At 50.7% G+C, this 21,971-nt stretch overlaps 1 protein-coding gene and 1 long non-coding RNA gene across 4 annotated transcripts in view; one reads left to right on the top strand and one right to left on the bottom strand.

Moving 5' to 3' along the window:
- LOC309635733 (protein FAM241B) overlaps positions 1-21,971 on the bottom strand; it is a 244,650-nt gene that overhangs the window by 147,974 nt on the left and 74,705 nt on the right. Inside the window, exons 1-4 of one of the 3 annotated variants that reach the window (XR_014248983.1) lie at positions 14,316-14,431; positions 13,015-13,164; positions 12,008-12,299; positions 5,215-5,354 (exon numbers count right to left, since the gene is read on the bottom strand). Coding sequence is in view for 2 of the 3 variants with exons in the window: in XM_082407330.1 (XP_082263456.1) it covers positions 12,030-12,299; positions 13,015-13,107 (363 nt within the window). In the remaining variant the exon portion in view is untranslated. Of the gene's footprint in view, positions 1-5,214; positions 5,355-11,501; positions 12,300-13,014; positions 13,165-14,315; positions 14,432-21,971 lie in introns of those variants that run through there. The other 2 variants (XM_082407330.1, XM_082407331.1) reach the window with 2 other exon arrangements.
- Positions 14,527-21,971, top strand: part of LOC309635739 — a 191,839-nt gene continuing 184,394 nt past the window's right edge. Inside the window, exon 1 of the long non-coding RNA XR_014248986.1 lies at positions 14,527-21,583. This is a non-coding gene — a long non-coding RNA (uncharacterized lncRNA). The remainder of the gene's footprint in view (positions 21,584-21,971) is intronic.

Raw genomic sequence — 21,971 nt, 5'->3', positions numbered from 1 at the left:
CCTGTGGGCCAGATGAACTCTTCAGTCAAATGAGCCACAGTCGCATTCGGTGTCTGATCTTGGCAAGTCAATTTCCTCTCTGGGCTCCCATGTCCCATCTGTGCAATGAAGCTCTAGAAGGGCACTCCTTATGGCTTGGATAGTCTGATGCCTTGACTCAAGCCAGAATTTAGCTCCTATCTGGAGTATTTCTTTGAGTCTGAGGGGAGATACCAGAACCCCTCCCCCAATGTACTGTTCCTTGGGCTGGGGGCTCTGTAAGCCCCACGTGGTTCAAGGGCAGCCTGGAAGGCACCAGAGTTTCCCCGTCACCCTCCCTTTACCAAGTGGGCCCCGCTGAGAGGGAGGCAAAAGCTTAAGCACCATAACACACAGCACCCACTACAAGACGTGTCCCAGGCCCTGCAATCCCACCTACCCCTCCTCTGTAGTCTGAGAAAGCTCCCGGGTCCACAAAGGCTCCTAGAAAACTGTTAGAGGGGAAGGAAAGCTGGGGAACCAGCATTCTCCCAATCAATGTTGGTGCCTACCACATCTGTAGGAGAGATGCCACTTTGGGACACGGTGCCAAATGCATAAGGCTTCCTGAGCCCCTGTGATTGCATCAATGCCTGCTGAGCTGTCTGCTGCAACCAAGAGAGCCAGGGCTGCAGTGGGGGAGGTCTGGAGGCAATGGTGGGCACACTGCTAGCCCAGAAAGGCAGGAAGTGAGTGAGTAGAGGCTTTGCGTCAGGAGAGCCAAGTCCAAATCACAGCTTTCACATTTAGTAGTTCCATGACCTGGTGCCATTTTCCCATTTGCCAATTGTAGATAACAGCAGTATCTACCTTCCAGAGTTCTGGTGAGGATTAAAATGAGATAATGCATGTGAAGCCCTTAGCACAGGGCCTGGCCCATAGCAGCACTCATCATTACAGACTCAATTCAGAAACTCTGGATTTGGACCAGGCCAACTCTGACTCATCATAATATTAACAACATGTATAAAGTGTTCCTCCTATTAATAACTATTCGTGGAGCACCTACTGTGTGCCAGGCATTGTGCTGAACAGGGCTAGAGCAACAGAGAAGACAGATATGATGCTAGACTTCATGGAGTTTCTAGTCTGGTGAGAGGCAAGGGAGAGTGGTAGACGGTCATCAAACAAATAATGACACAAAGAATAAATTACTCTCCATTCTGAAAGGGAAGCAAAAGTGCCAAGGGAGCATATGACTGGAGAGATGACCTGATCTGGGTGGTTAGGAATGATTAATCTTTGCCTCTCCCTCCTTCATGCTGACTGGAATGAGGACATGATGGCTGGAGCTTAGCAACCATATTGGACCATGAGGCAGGGCTGCTGGATAAGAGGGACCTACATGCCTGATGACTTTGTGAAGGTGTCCAAACCCTCTCTGTATTGTCTAATTCTGATGTTTTTATTCATTTTCTTGAGAGAAAATGATTTTAATCTTCTTTAAGAACAGTATTGTTTTAGTTTTTAATTATCCTTATCCTCAAAAAGCTCTGAACCACTGGACTGGGTTTAGTAATGGACAGGCTGCCTCTTCATTAGACTGTAAGAATGTTGGGGGCAGAGGGAGTCTCCAGCCCAGGCCTTTCCTCATAGGAGAGTGATTGTAGAGTTTCGTTGAGTGGGAAGGAGTTAACAAGAGACAAAAATCATGGACAGATAAATTGAAGTTGGATGTAAATCTGGGGCAAGAAACCCAAACCATTTCAAGCAGTGTCTGAGGACAGAGCAAAAGGAAGGTGGTACAGAGAAATTCAGCAGCCAAGGACAGGACCTAGCAGAACAAGAGCTGAAGGACTTGAACCCAGGGAAAGAACTGACCTCCACAACAAAAACTTTTGGGGTGTTACAGGGCTCCTCAGGAATGGCTTGAAGTTGACCCTGACCTTGAATGTAATGTCTAGGGAAGACAGCAGAGACCTGGGTTTAAATCCTGCTGTGTCGTTTACTAGCTGGATGAGTTTAGGTAACTTGCCTGGCCTCTCTGAGTTTCCGTTTACTCATAAAACAGTAAAAATATATGGAATGATATGTATGAACTCACCCCCCGCCAACCCCCGTGCCACTGCCTGGCATATTGTGGCACCCAATCAATTGCAATAATGTCCAACAATCTTTCGGATGCTGTGGTGGATGGACTTTCAGGTGGCCACGTGATCTGGCCTCCTGATGTTCATGATTTTCTGAGATTCCCTCCCCTTGAGTGTAGGCGGACTCTGGGACTTGCTTCTAACCAACAGAGTGCGGCCAAGGTGACCGGATGTCTCTCCCATGATTGTATTACGTTATGTAAGACTCGGTCTTGCTGGTGGACTTGCTCAAGAGTCTCTCTCCATTGCTGGCTTTGAAGAAAGAGCTGCCACAAGTCCTACAGCTGCAAGAAAGTGCGGTCTGCCAATAAACACCCCGAAGAGCTTGAAAGCATACCGTCCCCGGTCGAGCCTCTAGATGAGAACCCAGTCCTGGGGTTCCTGTTTGCAGCCTTGCAGAAGACCTGGCTAAGCCATGCTCAGAAACTGAAGGGATAAACATGTCGCTTAAGTGCTAAGTGTTTGGTAATTTGTCACATGCAGAGAAAGGGAATACAGGTGCTGTATCAAGAGTATTTTATGCAGTATTTAAGGAATATATCACTTCACTTTTGTCAGCACATCAACTCTAATAGGGGGTATTATTACCCCTATTTATAGAGAGAAAACTAAGGCTGGGGAAAGGGGCTTGATTTCCCAAGGCCACACGGCAACTGGGGAAGAGGGAGCTGTGACACAGGCTCTAGAGACTACACAGTGAAGAGCGCTGTGACGGGCCTGCCGGCAGCAGCATTAGCTCTACCTTGCACAGTGCCGTGCAGCCACGTGAAGGCCTTTAGGCAAATGCGCTCTGCCCAGTTCTCCACAGACCCCACCCCTCCCTATGGCCTGGTCCCCAGCTGTTTCACATGGTTCTCTCAGCCACCTGCCGGGCTCCTGAAGGCATTTGAGTCTCCAACCCCATATAACTAGGGCACTGGGAGTTAGAGGCCACATAGAGCAGGTCCTGTTTCCTCAAGGGTTTGGGAGCAAAGGGCAAGAGCCGAACTACCCGGGGAATGGAGCAGAGACAGCAAGGTACCAAGCATCCCCAGGGCAATTCCCTTCCTGAGCTGTGAGGCCACAATGCATCATTGTCATGACATCTGCGTATGGTGACGTCAGGGTCGCTGCACCCTCCACACCCCAGGGCTGGGCCTGGTTTAAGGACCCCACCCCAGGGAGCAGTGCAGCAGAAGGATAGGGATGGAGACTACAGCCTTAGAGGGGACCCTCCAGCTCCTGAGGCAGGGGCAGCGAAGGGGCCAGGGGACTAGGGGGGGTCCTCATCTGGTGGTCTCCACGGGAGGGTTACTGCTTCATTTAGAGAGACACAGGGACACCGGCAAACAGCACAGCAAGCCCCAGGAGCCCTGACTCAGGGATGCACTTACACTGTTGACCCAGGTTCTTTCCTTCCTTCCTTCTTCCCTCCCTCCTGCCCTCCTTCTCTATTTCCTCCCTCCCTCTTTTTCAACCACTTGTGCTGGGGGTGGACAAGGGGGAACTGCCTGTATTTATAACTTGAGAATCAAGGCCAAGTGCACAGGTGATATTTTTTTTCCCGATCCACTGGAAGTCACAGGATCAACCCAGCCAAGGCAGGAAGGGTGAGCTCTGCCCTTGGGTCGCCCTTCTCCTTTCAGTTCGGCTGGTCGCTTGTGCCTTCTCATGCAATTCAGTCAATGATCCCTAAGCTCTGATTAGGGCCCAGCCTTCATCAGGGGCTGGGAGCACAAAAAAGAACCAAGTAGTGTGTGAAAGGACAGGCACCACGGACCCCACTCCCCATGGCGAGAGAGGCTTCTGCCAGGAGGAAGTCTGGCCAGGCCAGCCCGGCTTCTAGGGCTGGACCCCACACCGCAAGTTTTAAAGCTGCCCACCCAGGTGAATCTATTGTGCGGCAGGGGTTGAGAATCCCTGTCACAGGGAAGGGAACACTCTGTCTCAGGCATCTGTGGTTGTCTTGTCCCTTCCCTTGCTGAAAGCATCTGGATTTTAGTCACTTCATCAGAAGAATATGGTTTCTCAGGATTAGGTGAGCTCAAAGTTGCAAAAGAAAACACCTCCCCTAGGCTGCAGCGGGCTCTAGCCCAGGCCAGTGCCTCAGAGGCAAACTTCGTAGCTGCAGTATACTGGTAAGTGCCATATTGGAAATGTTCTCAGTTTTTTTTCTCCTGGAATTTCAAGAGCAAATTACATTTTGAACACTGTTGGCTAAGGACAGCCAATTTTCACCAATGAGCACTGCAGGAAGGGATCCAGTACAAACCATCACCACGGCACGCTGCTACACACCAGGTACTATATACGTCTACCATCTGGACCTCACAACAGCCCTAAATGACACCTTCTCCCCATTTCACAGATGAGGAAGCTGAGGCACACAACTAGCAAGTGGGAGATCTGACTCCCTTACTCCTTGCCTCCTATGAAAAAGACAAGCACTAGACAAGGGACACTGTGTCCTGAATGACACCAGATCACAAAATCACATTTATCAAAGGAAACTGGGCTGAGTGAAGACAGGTGAGTGTGAAAGTGCTGGTGGGCACTGCACTGGGCGGGCTGCACTAGACACAGCTCCCCCCAGACCCAATCTAGAGAGAGCCCAGCCTTAGAGAACAAGCGAGTCTCTCCCACTGGGGCCACCTCCGCGATGACAGCAAGCCTGGACTAGAAAATCACCCAGTGTGAGACTTCCCATTCCATCTCCTTCCCTGGAGGCTCAAGTACCAGGGGCTCTTCTTCAAAACAGGCCCAAGGCCCTTGGTGACAGAGTCTCTTCCTGGGGGCCTCAGCCACCCTGCACCCTCCCCCCTCCCTCCCCTCCTCTCCCCTCCTCTCCCCTCCCCTAGGGGTCCCAGCCCAGATCTGCCGCCTCTGTGCAACCACGTGTGAGTTGCTTTAACCTCTCCAAGACTCAGAGTTGCCATCTGTGAAAAAGGGAAAGATGTCTAGTTTTCTTTGTGGGAGGATGAAATGAGACAAGGGTCTTACCCCAGGACGAGACCATAGTAAATTAATTCCAGTGTTATCGCATGTACTCTCCACCAGAAACCGGAGTTCTGCTATTACCGAAATGCAAGGCAATCGTAAGCCTGGGCTGGCTGAGTGGAGCACTCACCTGGGGCAGGAGGAAGGATGATTTGATGGAGGGATGGAGGTCATGCTCCTGCAGAGACATTCCACCAGGTGGCGCCATGGTACAACATTCACAGCCCTTCAGGCCAACACACCAGAATCGCGGGGGTCTCCAGGGTCTTCCTGCACAAGGAGAACAGGACTTCATTCAGTCAGAGCTAAAGAAAGCCTGAGGCTGTGTCATTCTTCACGGCTTCCCTCCATCTCCTTCATCTAGATCTTCATCAAAAGTGTGGTGGGAAGGGGCTGGGGGCACAGGGACAGTGACAGCGGCAATGCCAGGCCCTGTCAGCAGCAAAGTCCATCAAGCACCTACTATGGGCAAGGCCCTCTGGCAGGTATTGTCGAGTTTTAGAGCTGAGAGGGGCCTTCAAGGAAATCCACCCTTGCCCCTTTGTTTTTCCAGAATGGAAGGAGGCCAGGGGAGGGTCACGCCTGTCTGTTAGAGGTGGTGGAGAGGCCCGCCAGGCTCACCTTAGGGTGCAGCCTGACTCAGGAGGACAGGTTTCAGGTGAGGCCACCACGCCTCCTCCCCTCCTCCCTGCTGAGCTGAGCCAGACAAAGCCAGGGGAAGACAGGAAAGGCACCCCATCCGACTGCAAAGGGAACAGAGAAAATGAACTGGGTGTGACTTCCTAGGCTATTCCTGCCTCACCCTCTCCTGGGACACAGGACACTCTTCCTGAATGTCTGCTGAACAGACTGCAGACCTAGGACCAAGTTTAAACCATCCAGCGAGCTTCCTCCTCCAGCCCTGAAGGAGGAGGACATTTCTGTCAGGGCTCCCTCATTTCAGAGAAACAGCCCCATAGAGTGGTTCAAGGTCAGTGCTGCAAGGCCCTTGGGGGTCAACTGGGTCAACCCCCTGTGGTACAGATGATTCCGTTGAGGGCAAAAGAGGGTCAACAACTCACCCAAATACCAAAACTCTATAGAATGAGGCAGCGTTCTATGCACTAATATGAAATGTGTCCAGGATACTGTTACGTAAAAAAGAGAGGGCAGAAAACGTGTCTAATTTTCCATTATTTATATTAAAAAAAAAGACAAAATTAGTATATTTGTGTTTGCACATAATTGCGTAAATAAGTTCTGGAAGGATTTAAAAGACGTTAAGAACAGTAGTTATAGGGTTGGAGGGGGAGATGCATGGATGGATGGATGGATGGGACGGGGAGGGAGGGAGACTTTGTCCATATGCATTTGTACATCGCTTGATCTTTGAACCATGCAAATGAATTCTGTTTCAAAAACTAAATTTTAAAAATAGTTTGCCCAAGATCATACAGTGTTTCCCACAGTTGTAGGATGCTTTCACATGGTAGGATGCTTTCACATGAAATGATCTGGGGTGCACAAGGTGACTGTAAGCAATTCACAAACACAGCACTGAATCATTCAGTGAGAAAGCCATTCCTTTTTCATTTCTCTTCAGTCTTCTGAATCCGTCAAGGGGAATGTCTCAGTGAGATGCTAGTAGGCCTTTAACACCTTTCTAAATCCTGGTAAACTGCCTTTTTAACAAAGAAAAAAGGCATCAGGCTTAGAGCCTTGGTTGACAGCGGCAGCTAGCTAAAGGGTGAAAATGGAATCATGTTATTTTCTCTACACTGAATTTACTTGTACTAATATCTACTAGGAATGGCAAGTAACATTGGTCTTCAATTTGCAATAGCAACATGAGTCTTCCTTTTCGAAATATTTTAAGTAAATTGTATGTTGCTCTAAAGAAAACTATTACATAAACCCTAATGCCATTGCTTTGTGAATATGGTATTATCAAGTGCTAACCTTGCACCAGAAACTGCTAAGTGCTTCCCATGAATTAATATACTGATCCTCCCATCCCTGGGAGGTGCAGATGAGGACACAGAGAGGCAGGGAGAATGTGGACCTTGCCCAAGGTCACTGGTTAACTGGAGGCAGAGCTGGAGTTTGACCCAGGCATCCAGCCTCCTGTAGGGCCCAACACCGGAGGGACTAAAAGCTGGTGGCCCAGTGAATGCAGACCAGCCCTCCCCCCTCCAGCCGTTGGCAGCCTGCACTTTAGGTAGTTGCCCTAAAGGCTCAGCCTCATTTGGACAGCTTTATCTTCCTCCTCTAGAGCTCTGGGTCCCTAAAGCCAAATGGTCTCAGCTCTCCCTCCACCCCCTAACCAAAGGATTATAGACACACACACACATACACACACACACACACACGCCCTCTGCAATTCCACTGAAGCACTCCATCTGCTTCCTGAACTTTCTCGCTCTTTGGGGTCCCAGGCAGCAGCACAAGGGGGGGTAAGCTCTGCTTCTCCCACTGTCGTGCCCTTCTAGACATGTTGCAGGCTTCTCTCTCCATCTAGTTTTGGGGGTAAAGCCCTCTGCCTCCCTCACCCTCACCTGTACCATCCTTCAGGGACCCTACTTGAGGTAACTGGATTTCTCCCCTTGCCATTTTGCAATGAAACGTCATGCATTCAGGAAAGCAGGGAAGAGGGCTGCACCCTATTAAATGGCTGTGGCCCAGAGCTGGGAAGCTACGGAGGCCACCCAGCCGGGCAGCTGCAGCCAGCATCCTCGCACCCACCCTGTGTCCTCCGCCCTCACAGAGCTGATCCAGTGGTCACAAAGGGTCCCAGCAGGTAGTGAGGCCTGCTCCCACCCTGTCTCTCTCCTCTCTCTGGGCCACAGGCACCCTCTGCACAGTCAGGAGCTGAACTACCCCTCACTCACAACCCTCCATCAGAATCACCTGGAGGGCTTTGTAAGAGGCAGGCTCTGGACCACATCCCTGAGCGCTTCTGAGAAAGTCTATGGTGAGGCCTGGGAATCTGCATCTGAAACAAGTCTGGAGGTGATGCTGACATATACCAAAGGTGAACAGAGGAGTGGTCGAGCATGTGGGCGTGGCCTCAGTCTGCATCCTAGCTCCACCCCCTGCTCACCTGGGGCGTGGGAGGGGTGCGGGAGTCCTGGGGGCGAGTTATAAATGCTCTACAGTGTGCTCAGCAGTGAAAGGAGGATGACAGTGACTGTACCTAGGTCATAAAGTTCTAGTGACAATTAAATGACACCAAGTGCTTAGCATAGTGTCAGGCACACAGCACACTTGGCAAATTCCTCCTGTCCTGACACTTGAGACCTGCAACAAGCCCCTCAGCTTCCAGGAGCAAGAGAGCAGCTGCTTTCTTCTCCAACAGGAGGAGGTGGGTGGATGGTGACACTGGTCTTAGAAGCCCAGCACCACCCCAGCTGGGGGTCCTAGGAGTTTGGGACATGGTGGCTGCTCTGGCTGAGCCTACAGCACAGGAGCTGTGGTCCAAGGCGGAGCATCCGAGGAGGAGGTGCAGGAGCTGGAGGAGTCCTCCCCACGCCCTCTGTCCATCTCCCTCACCCACTGCACTAAGCGTGATCCCTGAGGCTCCGGGCGGCAGGAGGGACCCAGAGGGACCATCACCCCTCCTTAGAGATGAGGAACAAGGCCCTAGAGACTAAGTGAGCTGTCCAAGGTCATGGACCCACAAAGCAGAGTAGGGCCTGCAAGCTTCCTCCAGGGCCCAGCCGGCCAGGGTTGGGGGGGCCTTCTCTGCCCTCAAGGTCAGGTGTCCTTGGGCAGAGGCTCTGACCACCACACCAGGGTTTTTCCTCAACTCACAGAGCCAGAGTCCCCAGTCAGGGAGCCCAAGTCCCTGCCTCTGCCAAAAGGCCCAGGAAGAGCCCTGGAGGCAGCAAATCATGTAGCTCTCTCTCAGGCGCAGTGTCTCTTCTGGGGATATGGAACTGTGGTCCCCTCCGGCAGGCTAGCTGGAGGGCGGGGAGGGGTAGAGCGTGCAGAGCAAAGGGCTTGGAACTTGTGGAAGGAAGGGCCCAGGAGGCCGCACGTCCTGGAGATGGAGTAGGAACAGAGAGTCGGACCCCAGCAGCTCCTCACCAGGTGACCCCAACCAAGGAGTCAAACAACCCCACGGGGGGTGGGAGCTATTTCCAGCCCCATGGAGGCGTCGGAGGCCTAGTGTGAACCCCGCTGTGGCTCACGAGGCAGCCAGGCCACACATCCAACCTGACACGGAGACTCAGGGCTCCGAGGATTAGCCCTAGAGATTAGCAGAAACCTCCCTTGAAATCTGTCCCCAAGGTGGCCCAGTCTGGGGGGTTCCGTCACGCAGCAGGCAGGGCGAGGGGGGTGGCGGGGAGGAGGCAGGGCCCACCCTCCTCAGCAAGCCTCCAGCTAGGATGCACACTAGGCCAAGGTAGCCCTTGGCCTCTCTCAGGGGCCCATCGGGCTCTGCATCTGGCCACCCAGGCAACAAGTCTCTACCTGCTCAGAACATGCCTGCACCATGATTTCTGAGTGCAGGCAGGACAGAGCCCACTGAAGGGCATTCACACAAGAGGTGGAGATGCGGCCCCCAGACGGCTTATAGCAGCTCCACAGGCTGCACAACCCCAGGGGGCGCCTTCCCTCAGCATGCTGCTTCTGCTGAGGCAGACTTTCGGACCCTGGACCTTGAGAAGTGAGGCAGAGCATTGGTTAGCAAACTGCCCAGAGCCCGAGGGGATAGGGAAGGTTGGTTGAGGAAAGGAGGGTCGAGAGGTGGGCCCGTGGGCCCCTGGGCGCCCCCCCCCCCGGCCACTTCAACCAGCACAGCTCTGTTGGGTCTGTGTCATGGGTGTCGAGCTCAATCAACAAAAAGCACTTCTTTCTTGAATAACTCACTTCGCTCGAGCCCCCAACTGCTTCCCTTAGGCTGGCTAACAGGTCCCTGGGGAGGTGCCACTGCCCCAGGCCTGATGCCCAGGGCTCCTCCTGCCCCCCAGTGCCTGCCCCGGTCTGTCTCCTTCTAGTCAGAAGCAGGAAAGAAAGCCCTGCCCTCTCTAAAGCACCCTCAATTCTCCTCAAAGGCCTCAGGCTTAGGGAATGGAAACTGAATTATGGAAAAAGACACAGTTCTCAGCCCTGAATCTGTGGACTCAGATTCATACCCCTTAGAGGAATTTTATATATTGAGGGCCCACTTAAGATTTATTTCTTCAGAAAGTCCCACAGCTTTGCAAGGCAAAAAGAAAGGGAAAGCCCAGCCCCAGAGAGATGCACTGAAGGGGGGTGTCAGGAGAGGGGGTGCCATGCAGGATCACCCCTCCCCCCACGGCTGCTGGGCTAGAGCCACAGGAGCCTGGGGGCTGGGGGATGTGCTGGGCAGAAGGAGATGCCACGGGGAACAGCTGGGATACCAACCAGGCTTGGGCACCACCTCCCCTGCCCAGGCCCCAGAGGAGCCGCTGGGAGCCAGACCTTCCCTTCCCTGTCTGCGGAAATAAAGACACAGAAAACCCTGAGATAGGAGTCCTATCTGAACAGTATAAAGCTCTCCCAGGAATGTCTGTGATAAAGGTCGCCAGCCCCCTCAAGGGCAGCAGTGGGCACAAGGGTGGGGGGAGAGGGTTCTGTTCTCCCGCAGCACCGCAGGCTCTCCGCAGGGATGGAATCAATCTCCATCTCTCTCCCCCATCCTCCCCCCACATACATGATGGTTTGCTGCCCCGGCCCTGGCTTTCAAGAAGCACCTCTAAAACCTGCCTTCTTCCCCCAAACCACCAGACCCAGAAGGATCTTAAGAGGAAAGTGAGGTGAGAAATCTGGTCCCTGAGCCGGGGAAGCCCTCCAGCTCACCCAGCCTCTCCCTGACCTTGAACAGTCAGCACTGTAGGCCCAGAGCCCTCAGCCATCCGATGCCACACCCCGCCCCCCAGCAGGGCCTCCACACAGACCCAGGGCTCAACCAGCCATACCTCAAGGCCTCCACTCACGGAAAGCAGGGCACCCTCAGCCCACGTGCACGGAGTAGTCAGCGCCAAGACCCCTGCTTTCTAAGGAGAGTGTGCCGAGGTTAGAGGCTATGAGAGCCTCAGGGGACTGAGGGAGGTTGAGCAGCCTCTGGTCAGAGACCCTGGGAAGGGAGGCCAGCACCCCGGCTGTCCTGACCCCACAGCCTCATTGGCCCTTCTGGTCAGAGAACCTCTCCCACACCACCCCGGACAAGGCCAGCATCTCAGAGTAAGCCAGAGTTATCCAGGCATCGGTCAAGGGGCCCAAGTCCGGGCTTCACCTGGCCCCCTGCCCCTGCTCTCAGAGCCCGTCAGGAAAAGGTTAGAAACCACGCTCCAAGGTCAAATGCCCCCCTCTACCTGGTCCCCCAATCCCAATTCCTCCCAAACCAACTTCGCCACGTCTTCCAGATCTACATGCAATTGTACAATTATTTACGAATGTCTTTACATGGACTCACTTTTACTTAAATTTCTTTATTGAAAACGCCACCACAATAAGTAGAATACCAGTACCACTTGTCATAAATAAAAGGTAGCCAATAAAAATATACCATTAAAACAAAACAGAGCTATAAAAGTCTGGAAACTTTTCCCACCTGCCCTAAGCTCAAGGCCTGCTCCCTAGTAATGGGGAAGTCAGCCCGTGTTCCAGACGCATGAGAACATATTGGCACACAACAGAGACTTTCTTCTTGGCATAAAAGGGTTGGGTGAGAATTGGAAAGGGAATCCCTTTCTTGCTCTGACTTTGTGCTTAATGCCTGATACTACCGAAATGCATCTCAGGGGAATGAGGGTATCACCTGATCCTTTGGGAACGTTGGACTAGAGGCTCCCTCTGCCTCATGCTTAACACAACATGGAAACGTGCTCTCTGAGCACACGTTCAAGGCACCAGCGAAACTCCTCCCCATGTGCCTGCTCTCACACCAAGGCCCAGCAGCTCCCTCTCCCACACACCTGCTCCAGCAGCCCCCGGAGGTCACCGCTGGCTCAGGTGGGACACCAGGTAGACGAGGCCCACCAGCAGGAGTCCACGCACACCAAGCATCATGAGCAGGAAGAGGAGCAGGATGGAGGTCACCGGCTCCACGGCGTGGTTGCCCAGACGCCACTGCGGGAAGCCCATGTTCACCAGCTGCCGGTTGAGGTCGCTGAAGGGGGACTGAGCGGCACCCAGCCTGGCGCCCGCCTGCTGCTGACGAGGGCCGGGACCCCCCAGCGGGGCACCATGGCCCCTATTGAGAAAGCTCTGGAAGGTGAAGACAGAGAGAGACAAATGAATCCAGAGAAAGCATCCCTGGAGTTGAGGCACCAGAGGCAGGAGGGAACCCTCTGGGCGGGGCCCTGCTCTCCCCTACGGCCACCCAGGGCCATGCCCTCCTTTCTCAGCAATCCTCACATGCCACCCATGGGGATCCCAACCACTGAGTCGCAAGCTCTCAGAGCACAGAAAATGCCGGTCCATGTTCCCTATGTCACGTCAGGGAGAAGCTGCCCGGGACAGAGAAGAGGAAGGGGGCAAGGAGGGTGGGACTACACCCAGGGCACAGCATCTGGGCAGGCATTTTTAACACTCCTCACTCCTTCCTTTAAACCATCATTGTGTGGCTGTGGGTTCCTCTTCTCCACTTACTCTCCAGCTTCCCTCTCATCCAACAGACTCTAAAAGATGCTAGCTCCAGTGGGGGTTGCTGACCAGGTTAAGGGAGAGAGAACTCTTGGGTTTGAAATCTGGGAAGGCTGCCTGGAGGAAGGAGAGCTGGGGAGGCAGGGGGCTGGGCAACAAATCTATTGGGGTTTTCCCCAAGTCTTAAACCCCCATGCTGCTCAGCCTGGCTCTCTGCAAAGAGGACTTCGGGCTAGAGAAGGTTAACCACCAGTAAGGGAGCTTCTGGGAGCTAAGGAGTAACTGGTACAGAGGACGGGAGGCCAGCTGCTCCCCTCCACAGGGTCCGGGCGACTACCTGTCGAGGGGTGCTGCTGCGTGGTTGGGTAGTGTTCCTCACACGGGGGTCATCGTCCTGCACAATTTCCCCATTGGCCAAGATCCGAACCATCCTTCCAGGAGCTATGGGTTCCTGCTGGGCTGCACCTTTCCCCAGACCACAAAACACCTGAAGGAAAAAATTTACCAAAGTTAAAGAGATGTTTGCTTTCAGTGGGAGAAACTGAAATTCTGGGTGCTCACATTGGTGACCCATGCTGAGTAGGCAGTGTGTCTAATTAATAAAAAGGAGAGAAATAAATACAAGTTGTTTGCCAAACAAAAATCTTTCAGACTTTGAGTCCACTAGGAAAACTATCAAAAAGATTCTTAGAGAAGAAAGTTTTATTATTAACCACCACCTCCAGCAACAATGGGGATGACAACCCTTGCTGGGGCCCAGGCCCTGTGGAAAGTCCACCCAGGCTCATCTCACTTACACCTCCCAACACTCCTCCGGGGCAGATACAGCTAGGGACCCAGAGGGGCTTACCTCCCTCACCCAGGACCATTCATCCATGGGCAGCAGAGAAAGAGCATGAAGCCAGGAACTCCGGCCCTAGTAGGGAGTCCAGTACACCAGGGTCCCCAGTGTCTCCATTTCCCTTCCGTTAAAAAATGGTCCAGGGAGGTGCTTAGGACTCAGGCCTTCTCCCCGCATGAGATCGGGCCCACTTCCGAGTTACTTTCCTGCAGAGGGCACACTCTCACTTGTCCCTCACCTCTCAGGTAACACCAGGCGGGCACGGCCAGCCTTCCCGAAATATGGGATGAGGCCCCACTCAACAGACCACAAGGGGGTCCGTGGGCTGGAGATGGGGGCCTTTCCACGCCTCTCCCGAATCTGGGTAAAGGCCATCATTCTTCTCAGAAGATGAGCCAGTTTTCGTCTAAATTCTCAAAAGCACTCGTGACACACACGCCGAACGAGGTTAAGAGCCCTTGTTCTCTCGCCCGTGGCCTGGGCTGGCGGGTCCCCATTTTGAAGCCTTCTGGCCCTTGCAGAAGGCCAAGCGGGTCCAAAAGGTCCTCCGCAGTCCTTTTGTGCTTTGTTATCCCGCCCTGCTGGGTGGGCTGAGGGTGCGGCGGGCCCTCCCTGCACCTGACACTAAGGGGGGATGGGGGTGGGGAACGGAGATGGCGGGGTTGGGTGGGGGTGCTTGCGCAATGCCGGGGTGGGAGAGGCCGCTGCCCGGGCCGCGGAGCCCGACTCCGAGACCAGGCCCGGGGTAGGGGAGGGATGCGCCCTCACTCCCCCGCGCCCAGGGCCCGGACACTCACCTGCGGGTGCGACTCCCAGGCCTCGACGGCGTCCAGTCCCCGCGGCTCCCAGGCCGCTTCCTCCCACCTGACCTCACAGGAAGCGCGCGCCGCAGCCGTACGGCCCCGCAGGTGCCGCAGCAGCTCCCTCTGTAGGCCTTTCGGGGAATTGCAGCTGCCGGACACAGGGCGGCGCAAGGAGCGGGAGAGGGAGAGAGGGCGGGAGAAGAACGAAGATAGGACCGGATGGACCACAGGGCAGGGAGGGAGGAGACTAGTGCGGAGGAAAAAGGAAAGCAAAGAGGAGGGAGAAGAAGAAGAGGAGGAAAACCCTACGGGGTGGGGGCGCCTCTGGCCTGGGTGGCACAGGCTCATCCCACCCGTATGAGTTTGCTGAGCCCGCTCAGCAGATGCCCCTTAAGTAGAACCCAGCCCTGTCCTCAAGGAACTCCAGCTCCTGTTCCAGTGTGGAACCTCCCAGTGGGGAAGACGACACATGAACCACAGGGCAAGTGCAACTAACTGCAACGTGAAGGAAGGCAGGCTTCCTAGAGTAGGTGGCCTTTGAACTGGGGCAAGAAGGGTAGGTAGGAGTTTACCTGTCAGGCAAATAAGGAAGGGCACCTGGCAAAGGAGTGAATGATCAACCTCTGCTTCTTTACCAGTGTTTTCACCCCCCACCCCCACCCACCTTCATAAGCTGCTCCCTGTGGACCTGTTCACCAGTGGAAGAGAATAAGCTCAGCAATCCCACAACTTGAGTCAGACTCTGGCAAGTTACTGAGCTGCTCAGTCTCCTCATCTGCAAAATGGGACCAAACATAGCAGTTACCTTCAGGATTGCTGTGAAGATTAACAATAAGAGCCTCTGGCACATGGCAAGCGTTGATAACCATTTGTTATGATTATCAAGCAGTAGATGTTTCTGGGAGCAGATATTTATTAAGCATATATAGACCTAGATGCTCACTAGCCCCTGGGTGGGGGAACAGAAAGATTGAGATTTAGACCTTGCCTCAAGGGCTCATCTTCTGCCACCACGGTTTAATTATTTGATTACGAAAACTTCTCAGTAAAAAATGTTGAGCAGGACCCCTGATATCTGTATCTTATTTGTGTATTATTTATTTGTTTGTTTATAAATTATACATGTGTGCTATGAGAGCAGATTGGCATTGTGGATAAAAGGTGGATGCTAGAGCCAGCCTGGGTTGGAATCTGGCACGGCTGCCTTCTGGTGGTGTGATGGACCAGTTACTCAACCTCTCTGGCCTCAGTTCCTTCATCCGTAAAATGCGGATAATAACAGTACCCACTTCATCACGTTTGTGTGAAGCACTAAGTGCTTAGTGTAAAGTGCTTAGATGAGAGCCTGGCCGCAGTATGTTCTCAGTAGTCACTGTCATTACTACTGCTCCACTGCATTAAGTACTACATTGTAAAGCATATACATTAGAAAAGAATAGGATTTCAAATAAATATAAACTGAAATCCTAATACTTTCTTCCTACGCTCTTGCTGCAGGTGGGTATAGTGCATACATAGAAGGGGTAATCCCAAGGCAGGATGCCCGATTTTCAGGGGTGATCTGTGGATCTCAAAACTGTCTGCACATTGGAATTATCTGTGGTGTTTAAAAACAATCCCAATGCCTGAGTCCCACCCCAGAGGTGACAGTGCCATTGATGTGGGATACAACCTGGGCATGAAGAGGTTTTAAAAAAAACAAATTCCAGGTGATGCTAATGAACAGCCAGGGCAGAGAACCACTACCTTCCATGAACTGAGCTCCATACATGGGGCTCATAACCCAGGAACCCCAAGAAGGGAGAGACCTCTGTGGGCTGGGGAAACCAGGGAGGAAATGAGATGTTTCTAGGAAGGCTTGAGCTGGTACAACAGCTGCCAAATAGACACAGTCTAGCCAGAGATAGCCGTGAGAGCCCATTGGAGGAAGTAAGTCCCTCAAGAGGGGGTCAAGAACAGCTTTAGGAGGCAGTAGTGTTTGACTGCACTTAGAAAAGTCCTATCATTACCAATTAAAACAACTTCAGGAGGCTGTGAATCACTTTTCCTACCTCTCGACTTCCTTCAGATGTCTCCCCTACTCAGGAACCTGCAATGGTTCCCTATTGTCTGCTCCAGGAAGACCCACTCATTGGCAGGCTCCAACAACCCTCCAAATCTGGCCCCAGTACACTCTTACCAACTCCCTCCCTCAGCTCCGCCCACTGGGGTCTCTTCACTCTCCCTGAAGTACATCACCTGAAGTCCTGCTTTGCTTGGGCCTGACTATCTGCCCAAAGGCCCTCCCCACCCAATCTAAATCCCACCCCGTCCCCAAATTTTAATGCCAACAATATAAACTTCAGTTCTGATTGTTCCATGTAGTAATGATAACCTCCATGTGTACAGAGTCCTTACCACTTCCAAAGTGCTTTTCCAGAAACCACATCATCCTTTTTGGATCATGAAATAGGAAAGGTGTATGCTATTGTTCCCCTTTTGCTAATAAAGAAACTGAGACTCAGAGGGACGCTGGGTGACCATCCCGAGGTCAGTGGCAGAGCCAGGATCCCCCCAGTTCTGCACTGTAGGCTCTTTGTATCTACCCACCACCAAACAGCCTCCCCCAGCATTGTCCCATCTCTGCTGCCTCTTTACTTTGTGCTCTCCCATCCAATGCCATTGGCACAAGACTAGCCCCAGGTCATGCCTTACTCCCAGAAGGTGCCCGGTAAAAATGTGCTTTTGGTTTTCCTGGTCTTTGCAGAGTTACTCTTACATACACTGAAGTTTGACAAGCACTACTTTGGACCAGTGGCTTTTCAAACTCTTTTGATGGCAGTACATTTTACATCACAACCTAGTAGTCCCTCACCACACACACACGAAAAAGAAGTTTCAAAAACAATATTATCCTTTCTATATGAGCTATACGGTGATATTTTCTATTTTGTAAGGAAAGAAGATGCCAATCGAGACCTCACTTGATTTTTCTATCCACTAATACAATGGTTCTCAACCCTGGTTGCACATTAGAATCACCAAAGGGAACTTTCATAAACCACTGGTGCCCAAACCAATTGAATCAGAACTTCTAGGAGGTAAAGCCTAGGCATTTCCATTCCAGGTGACTGAATAGGCACTCAAGGTTGTGGACACTGATGTGTAGTCATTTTTAAAACACCGTGGTAGATGCCCCTCAAACTTAAAGCCTCTTCGGATACAAAGCAGCAAATTCCACTTTGCTAACAAAGATTAACTTGTATCATAGCCCAAGCCCCAAACGGGGAACATTGCCCAAGGTACATCATCATAATTACAGTCACTTGCCTCCTTTGAATATCCAAATGCCAACAATAAAGACCAACACTGAGCCCCCAGTATAGCACCAATTCTTAAGGAGACCCTCCAGCTACTTGATGGCAAGTTGACTTCACTGGGCCCCTTCCAGCCTGGCAGGGCCGGAGATTCCTTCTGGCAGGAATGGACACACACTCCAGGTGTGTGTGCCTTTCCTGCCTGGAGGGCCTCAACTAGCACCATACATCTTACAGAGTGTTTAATCTACTGGTATGGGATCCCATATAACATTGCATTAGACCAGGGGTCCCATTTTACAGCAGAACAGGTGCAGGATCATGCTCATGACCATGGGATTCACTGGTTATATCACATATGTCACCAGCGAGAAACTACTGGCCTGAGGGACTTCCCTGGCAGTCCAGTGTTTAAGACTTCACCTTCCAATGCAGGGGGTGCGGGTTTGATCCCTGGTCCGGGAGCTAAGATCCCACATGCCTTGGGGCCAAAAAACCAAAACATAAAACAGAAGCAATATTGTAACAAATTCAATAAAGACTTTAAAATTGGTCCACACACACACACACAAAAATACTAAAAAAAGAAAGAGGCTACTGGCCTGATAGAACACTACAGCAGCCCACTGAAGGCACAGCCAAATGCCAGCTCAGAGGCAGTACTCTGCAAGGATGGGGTGTCATTCTCAAGTATGAATCAAAGACCTTTACAAGCTGTTGTGTCTCTAATTAGAAATGGATTCAGGAACCAAGGGGTGGAAGTAGCAGTAACTGGTACCAGAGAACACAGCAAGAGTCCTGTCAAGCTAAGAGTGCAGCCTGAGTACTTTGAGTTCCTATTTCTGGAGACTCGCAGGCATGAAGAGGAGTCACTGTCTTGGCGAGAGAAACTGGTCCTCACCAGGGGAGGTAGGGCTGCTCTTACAAAATGGGGACAGGCAGACCATGTTTGGCACCCAGGTGATCCACTTGGATGCCTCCGGGTTCTCCTTTACCCAAATGTAATGGTAAAGGGCAGGTGCAGCAACTCTGTCCTGAGAAGGGCATGTGACCAGGAGCCCAGAGCCCTCAGGGACAAGGGTCTGGGTCATGCCACCAGGTGAGTCACTAAAACCAAAAGAGGTGCTAGCCGAGGGGTAGTGGAGGGACCATGTGCAGCTACAACAGAGGAGACTATAGTTTGTCCCACTAGTATTTCTCAGAAAGACCCACCAGAATCCTTAGAAAGGAGATCTGAGTGGTACAAGGAGTGGGAGACATGAGGATTGCTGGCCAGACCCCCTCCAAGGAAGGATATGTTGCCCTGATTTCTGGGAGACCATCAGGGCAGCCTTCAGCCATCAGCCCCTTCACAGACTGCTTCACCACAGAGACACTTCACCCAAGGTCAAGCCCTTCCAGAGGCTGCCCACATTCAATGACTGATGGAGGTAGGAGGTATCCATGAGCCGTTTCAGCTACAGAGTTCCTCCTGAGGTTGGCTGAGGCTGTAAGGTGCTTTTGGAGAAACTGGTCCATTTTGTCGAAGTTGTCAAATTTGTTTATAGAGTTGTTTGTGGTGTTTCCTTATTTTTAGCGTCTGCAGGGTCTGCAGTGATATCCCATTTTTCCTTCCTGATACTGGTATTTGTGTCATCTCTCTTTTTTTCTTTCATTCTTGCTAGAGATTTGTCAATTTTATTGTTCTGTTCAAAGAAACAGCTTTAGTTTTATTGATTTTCTCTATTGTTTTTTTTGTTTTCCATCTCATTGATTTCTGCTCTTTATTATTTCTTTCCTTCTGCTTGTTTTGGGTTTATTTTGCTCTTCTTTTTCTAAGCTCTTGAGGTAGAAGCTTAGGTTATTTGTTTGAGACTTTTCCTATTTTCTATGGTAAACATTTACTGCTATAAATTTCCCTGTCAGCACTTTTCATCTGTGCACCACAAATTTTGATATGTTGTGTTTTCATTTTCACTTAGTTCAATGAATTTTTTATTTTTAAAAATTTTTAGTATTTATTTATTTTTGGCCGTGCTGCGCAGCATGTGGGATCTTAGTTCCCTGACCAGGGATCAAACCTGTGCCCCCTGCAGTGGAAGCGCAGAGTCTTAACCACTGGACCGCCACGGAAGTCCTAGTTCAATGAATTTTTTAATTCCTTTGTTATTTCTCCTTTGACCCATGGATTATTTGAAAGAATGTTGTTTAGTCTTCAGGTATTTGGAGATTTTCCCATTATCTTTCTGTTATTAATTTCAGGTTTAATTCCACTGTGGTCAGAGAACATACTCTGTATGAGTTCAGTTCTTTAACCTTTTTTGAGGTTTATTTTGTAGTCCAAAACAAACCTTTTTTTTTTTTTTCAACACTGCAGTTAGAAGTTGGCATCAGGGGAAAGGGGAGGGGAAGGGAAGGGAAAGGGGAGGAACAAGTGGGGAGTTGCGGTGTCATTAAAGAATACAATCCCCCCAAAACTGGGGTGCCTGGGGGGAACTTGGTCTGCTTCAGCCAAGAGGAATCGGATCAAAAGTGGTTTGCGAAGGCCAGAACTGTGAGGGATGGAGAGAGGAGGAAGGTCCAGGGGGTGGGGTTGGGGGGCGCTATTTGGCAACTGAGGCAAAGGGATTGGGTTCCCCCTGCTGGGATCCCTCCAGCCCTTCTGGTGTGGCAGGAAGAGGGCAGACTGCAACTCCTGTGGGCAGGTCTGGGGCTGCCAGATACTCTAGGCTGGGGGCTGGAGCGGGCTCACAAAGGCTTGCCCTCCAGGAAGATGATGATGCTGCCTCCCAACTTCTCTGCCAGAGAAGCTATTTTGGTGAATGTCCCATAGGTGATTGAAATGAATATGTACTCTGCTGCTTTCAGGTGGAATATTCTACAAATCTCAATTATATACTGTTGGTTGATGGTGGTGTTGAGTTCTTCTATATCCTTGCTAATTGCTCTATCAATTATTGAGAGGGGGTGTTGAAGTCTCTAAATATAATTGTGGATTTGTCTACTTCTCCTTTCAGTTCTATCAGTTTTTGTTTCACATATTTAGGAACTCTGTTATTTGGTGTATACAAATCTAGGTTTGTTCTATCTTCTTGGTAGATTGACTATTTTATCATATATAATGTCCTTGTCTGTCTCTGGTAATTTTCCTTTCTGAGGTCTACTTTACCCTGTTTTCTTTTCATTAATATTTACATGGTATCTTCTCTTCCATAATTTTACTTTTAACTTGCCTATATTGTTATATTTGAAGTGAGTTTCTTATCGATGGCATATTTTTTAATCCACTTTGCCAACCTGCCTTATATTTGGTATATTTAGGCCATTTAAATTTAATGTAATTATTGATATGTTAGACCTTAAGTCTGCTGATTTATTTTTCATTTTCTGTCTGTTCTGTTTTTTCATTTTTCTGTTTTTGTTTTCCTGCCTTTCTGTGGGCTACTTAAACATTTTTTAGAATTCCATTTTTATCTATCTATAGTATTTTTGGGTTTTTTTTTTTTTTTTTTTTTTTGGCCACTCCACGCAGCATGCGGGATCTTAGTTCCCCAACCAGGGATCGAACCCGTGCCCCCTGCAGTGGAATGGCAGAGTCCTAACCACTGGGCAGCCAAGGATGTCCCTATCTATAGTACTTTTTATTATATCTCTTTATATATCTTATTTGGTGGTTACTCTAAATATTATATTACATATACATAACTCATCACAGTCTTCTGGTGACATCATTTTACTAGTTTGAGTGAAATAAGAACCTACTTTCTTTTATATCCATTTACCCTCCCAATTATAATGTAATTGTCTTAAACATTTACTCTACATATATTTAGAACCACATCAGACAGTGTTATCATTTTAGTTTCAAGGGTCAAACATAATTTAGAAAACTTAAGAGGAGAAGGAAAGCCTATTTTATTTACCCATATTTTTGCTTAGCATGTTATATGCATGGGCAATCCACGCTGGGGAGTCAGAGAAGTACCCGTCAAGAGTGAAATCAAGGGCTCACATCAAGACCCGCAGCAGCACAAGTCTGAGGAGAGACCTTCAGGTTTCACCTGCAGAAAACTGGTCAAAGCCAGCACGGAATGGGTACTGAAGCAATAGCTGGAGAAAGAGGTCAAACCAAGAAAATTTGCAAAGGTACATAAAAGATACTTATCACACACCCAGAAGGAAGATAAAGAATGGCTGTGCAACCCAGAAAAGAGCTGCTCACTCGGGGCTAAGGGATCCATAATCCTTCTCCAGCTCCTCCGAGTTGACAGACTACCCTGACTTACAAACTCCTCAGGCTGCCTGAAGAGAGTGCCCCACAGCCTCCTACAGTGCTGACGAGCCTTTCCAGGTCATCTGACTATACCACTGTAGC

The sequence above is a fragment of the Balaenoptera borealis genome (assembly GCF_965194805.1).
Source record: "Balaenoptera borealis genome assembly, chromosome: 10".
Lineage (NCBI taxonomy): Eukaryota > Metazoa > Chordata > Mammalia > Artiodactyla > Balaenopteridae > Balaenoptera > Balaenoptera borealis.
The sequence above is the reverse complement of the archived record's forward strand: the minus strand, read 5'-3'. Positions and strand labels throughout refer to the sequence as shown.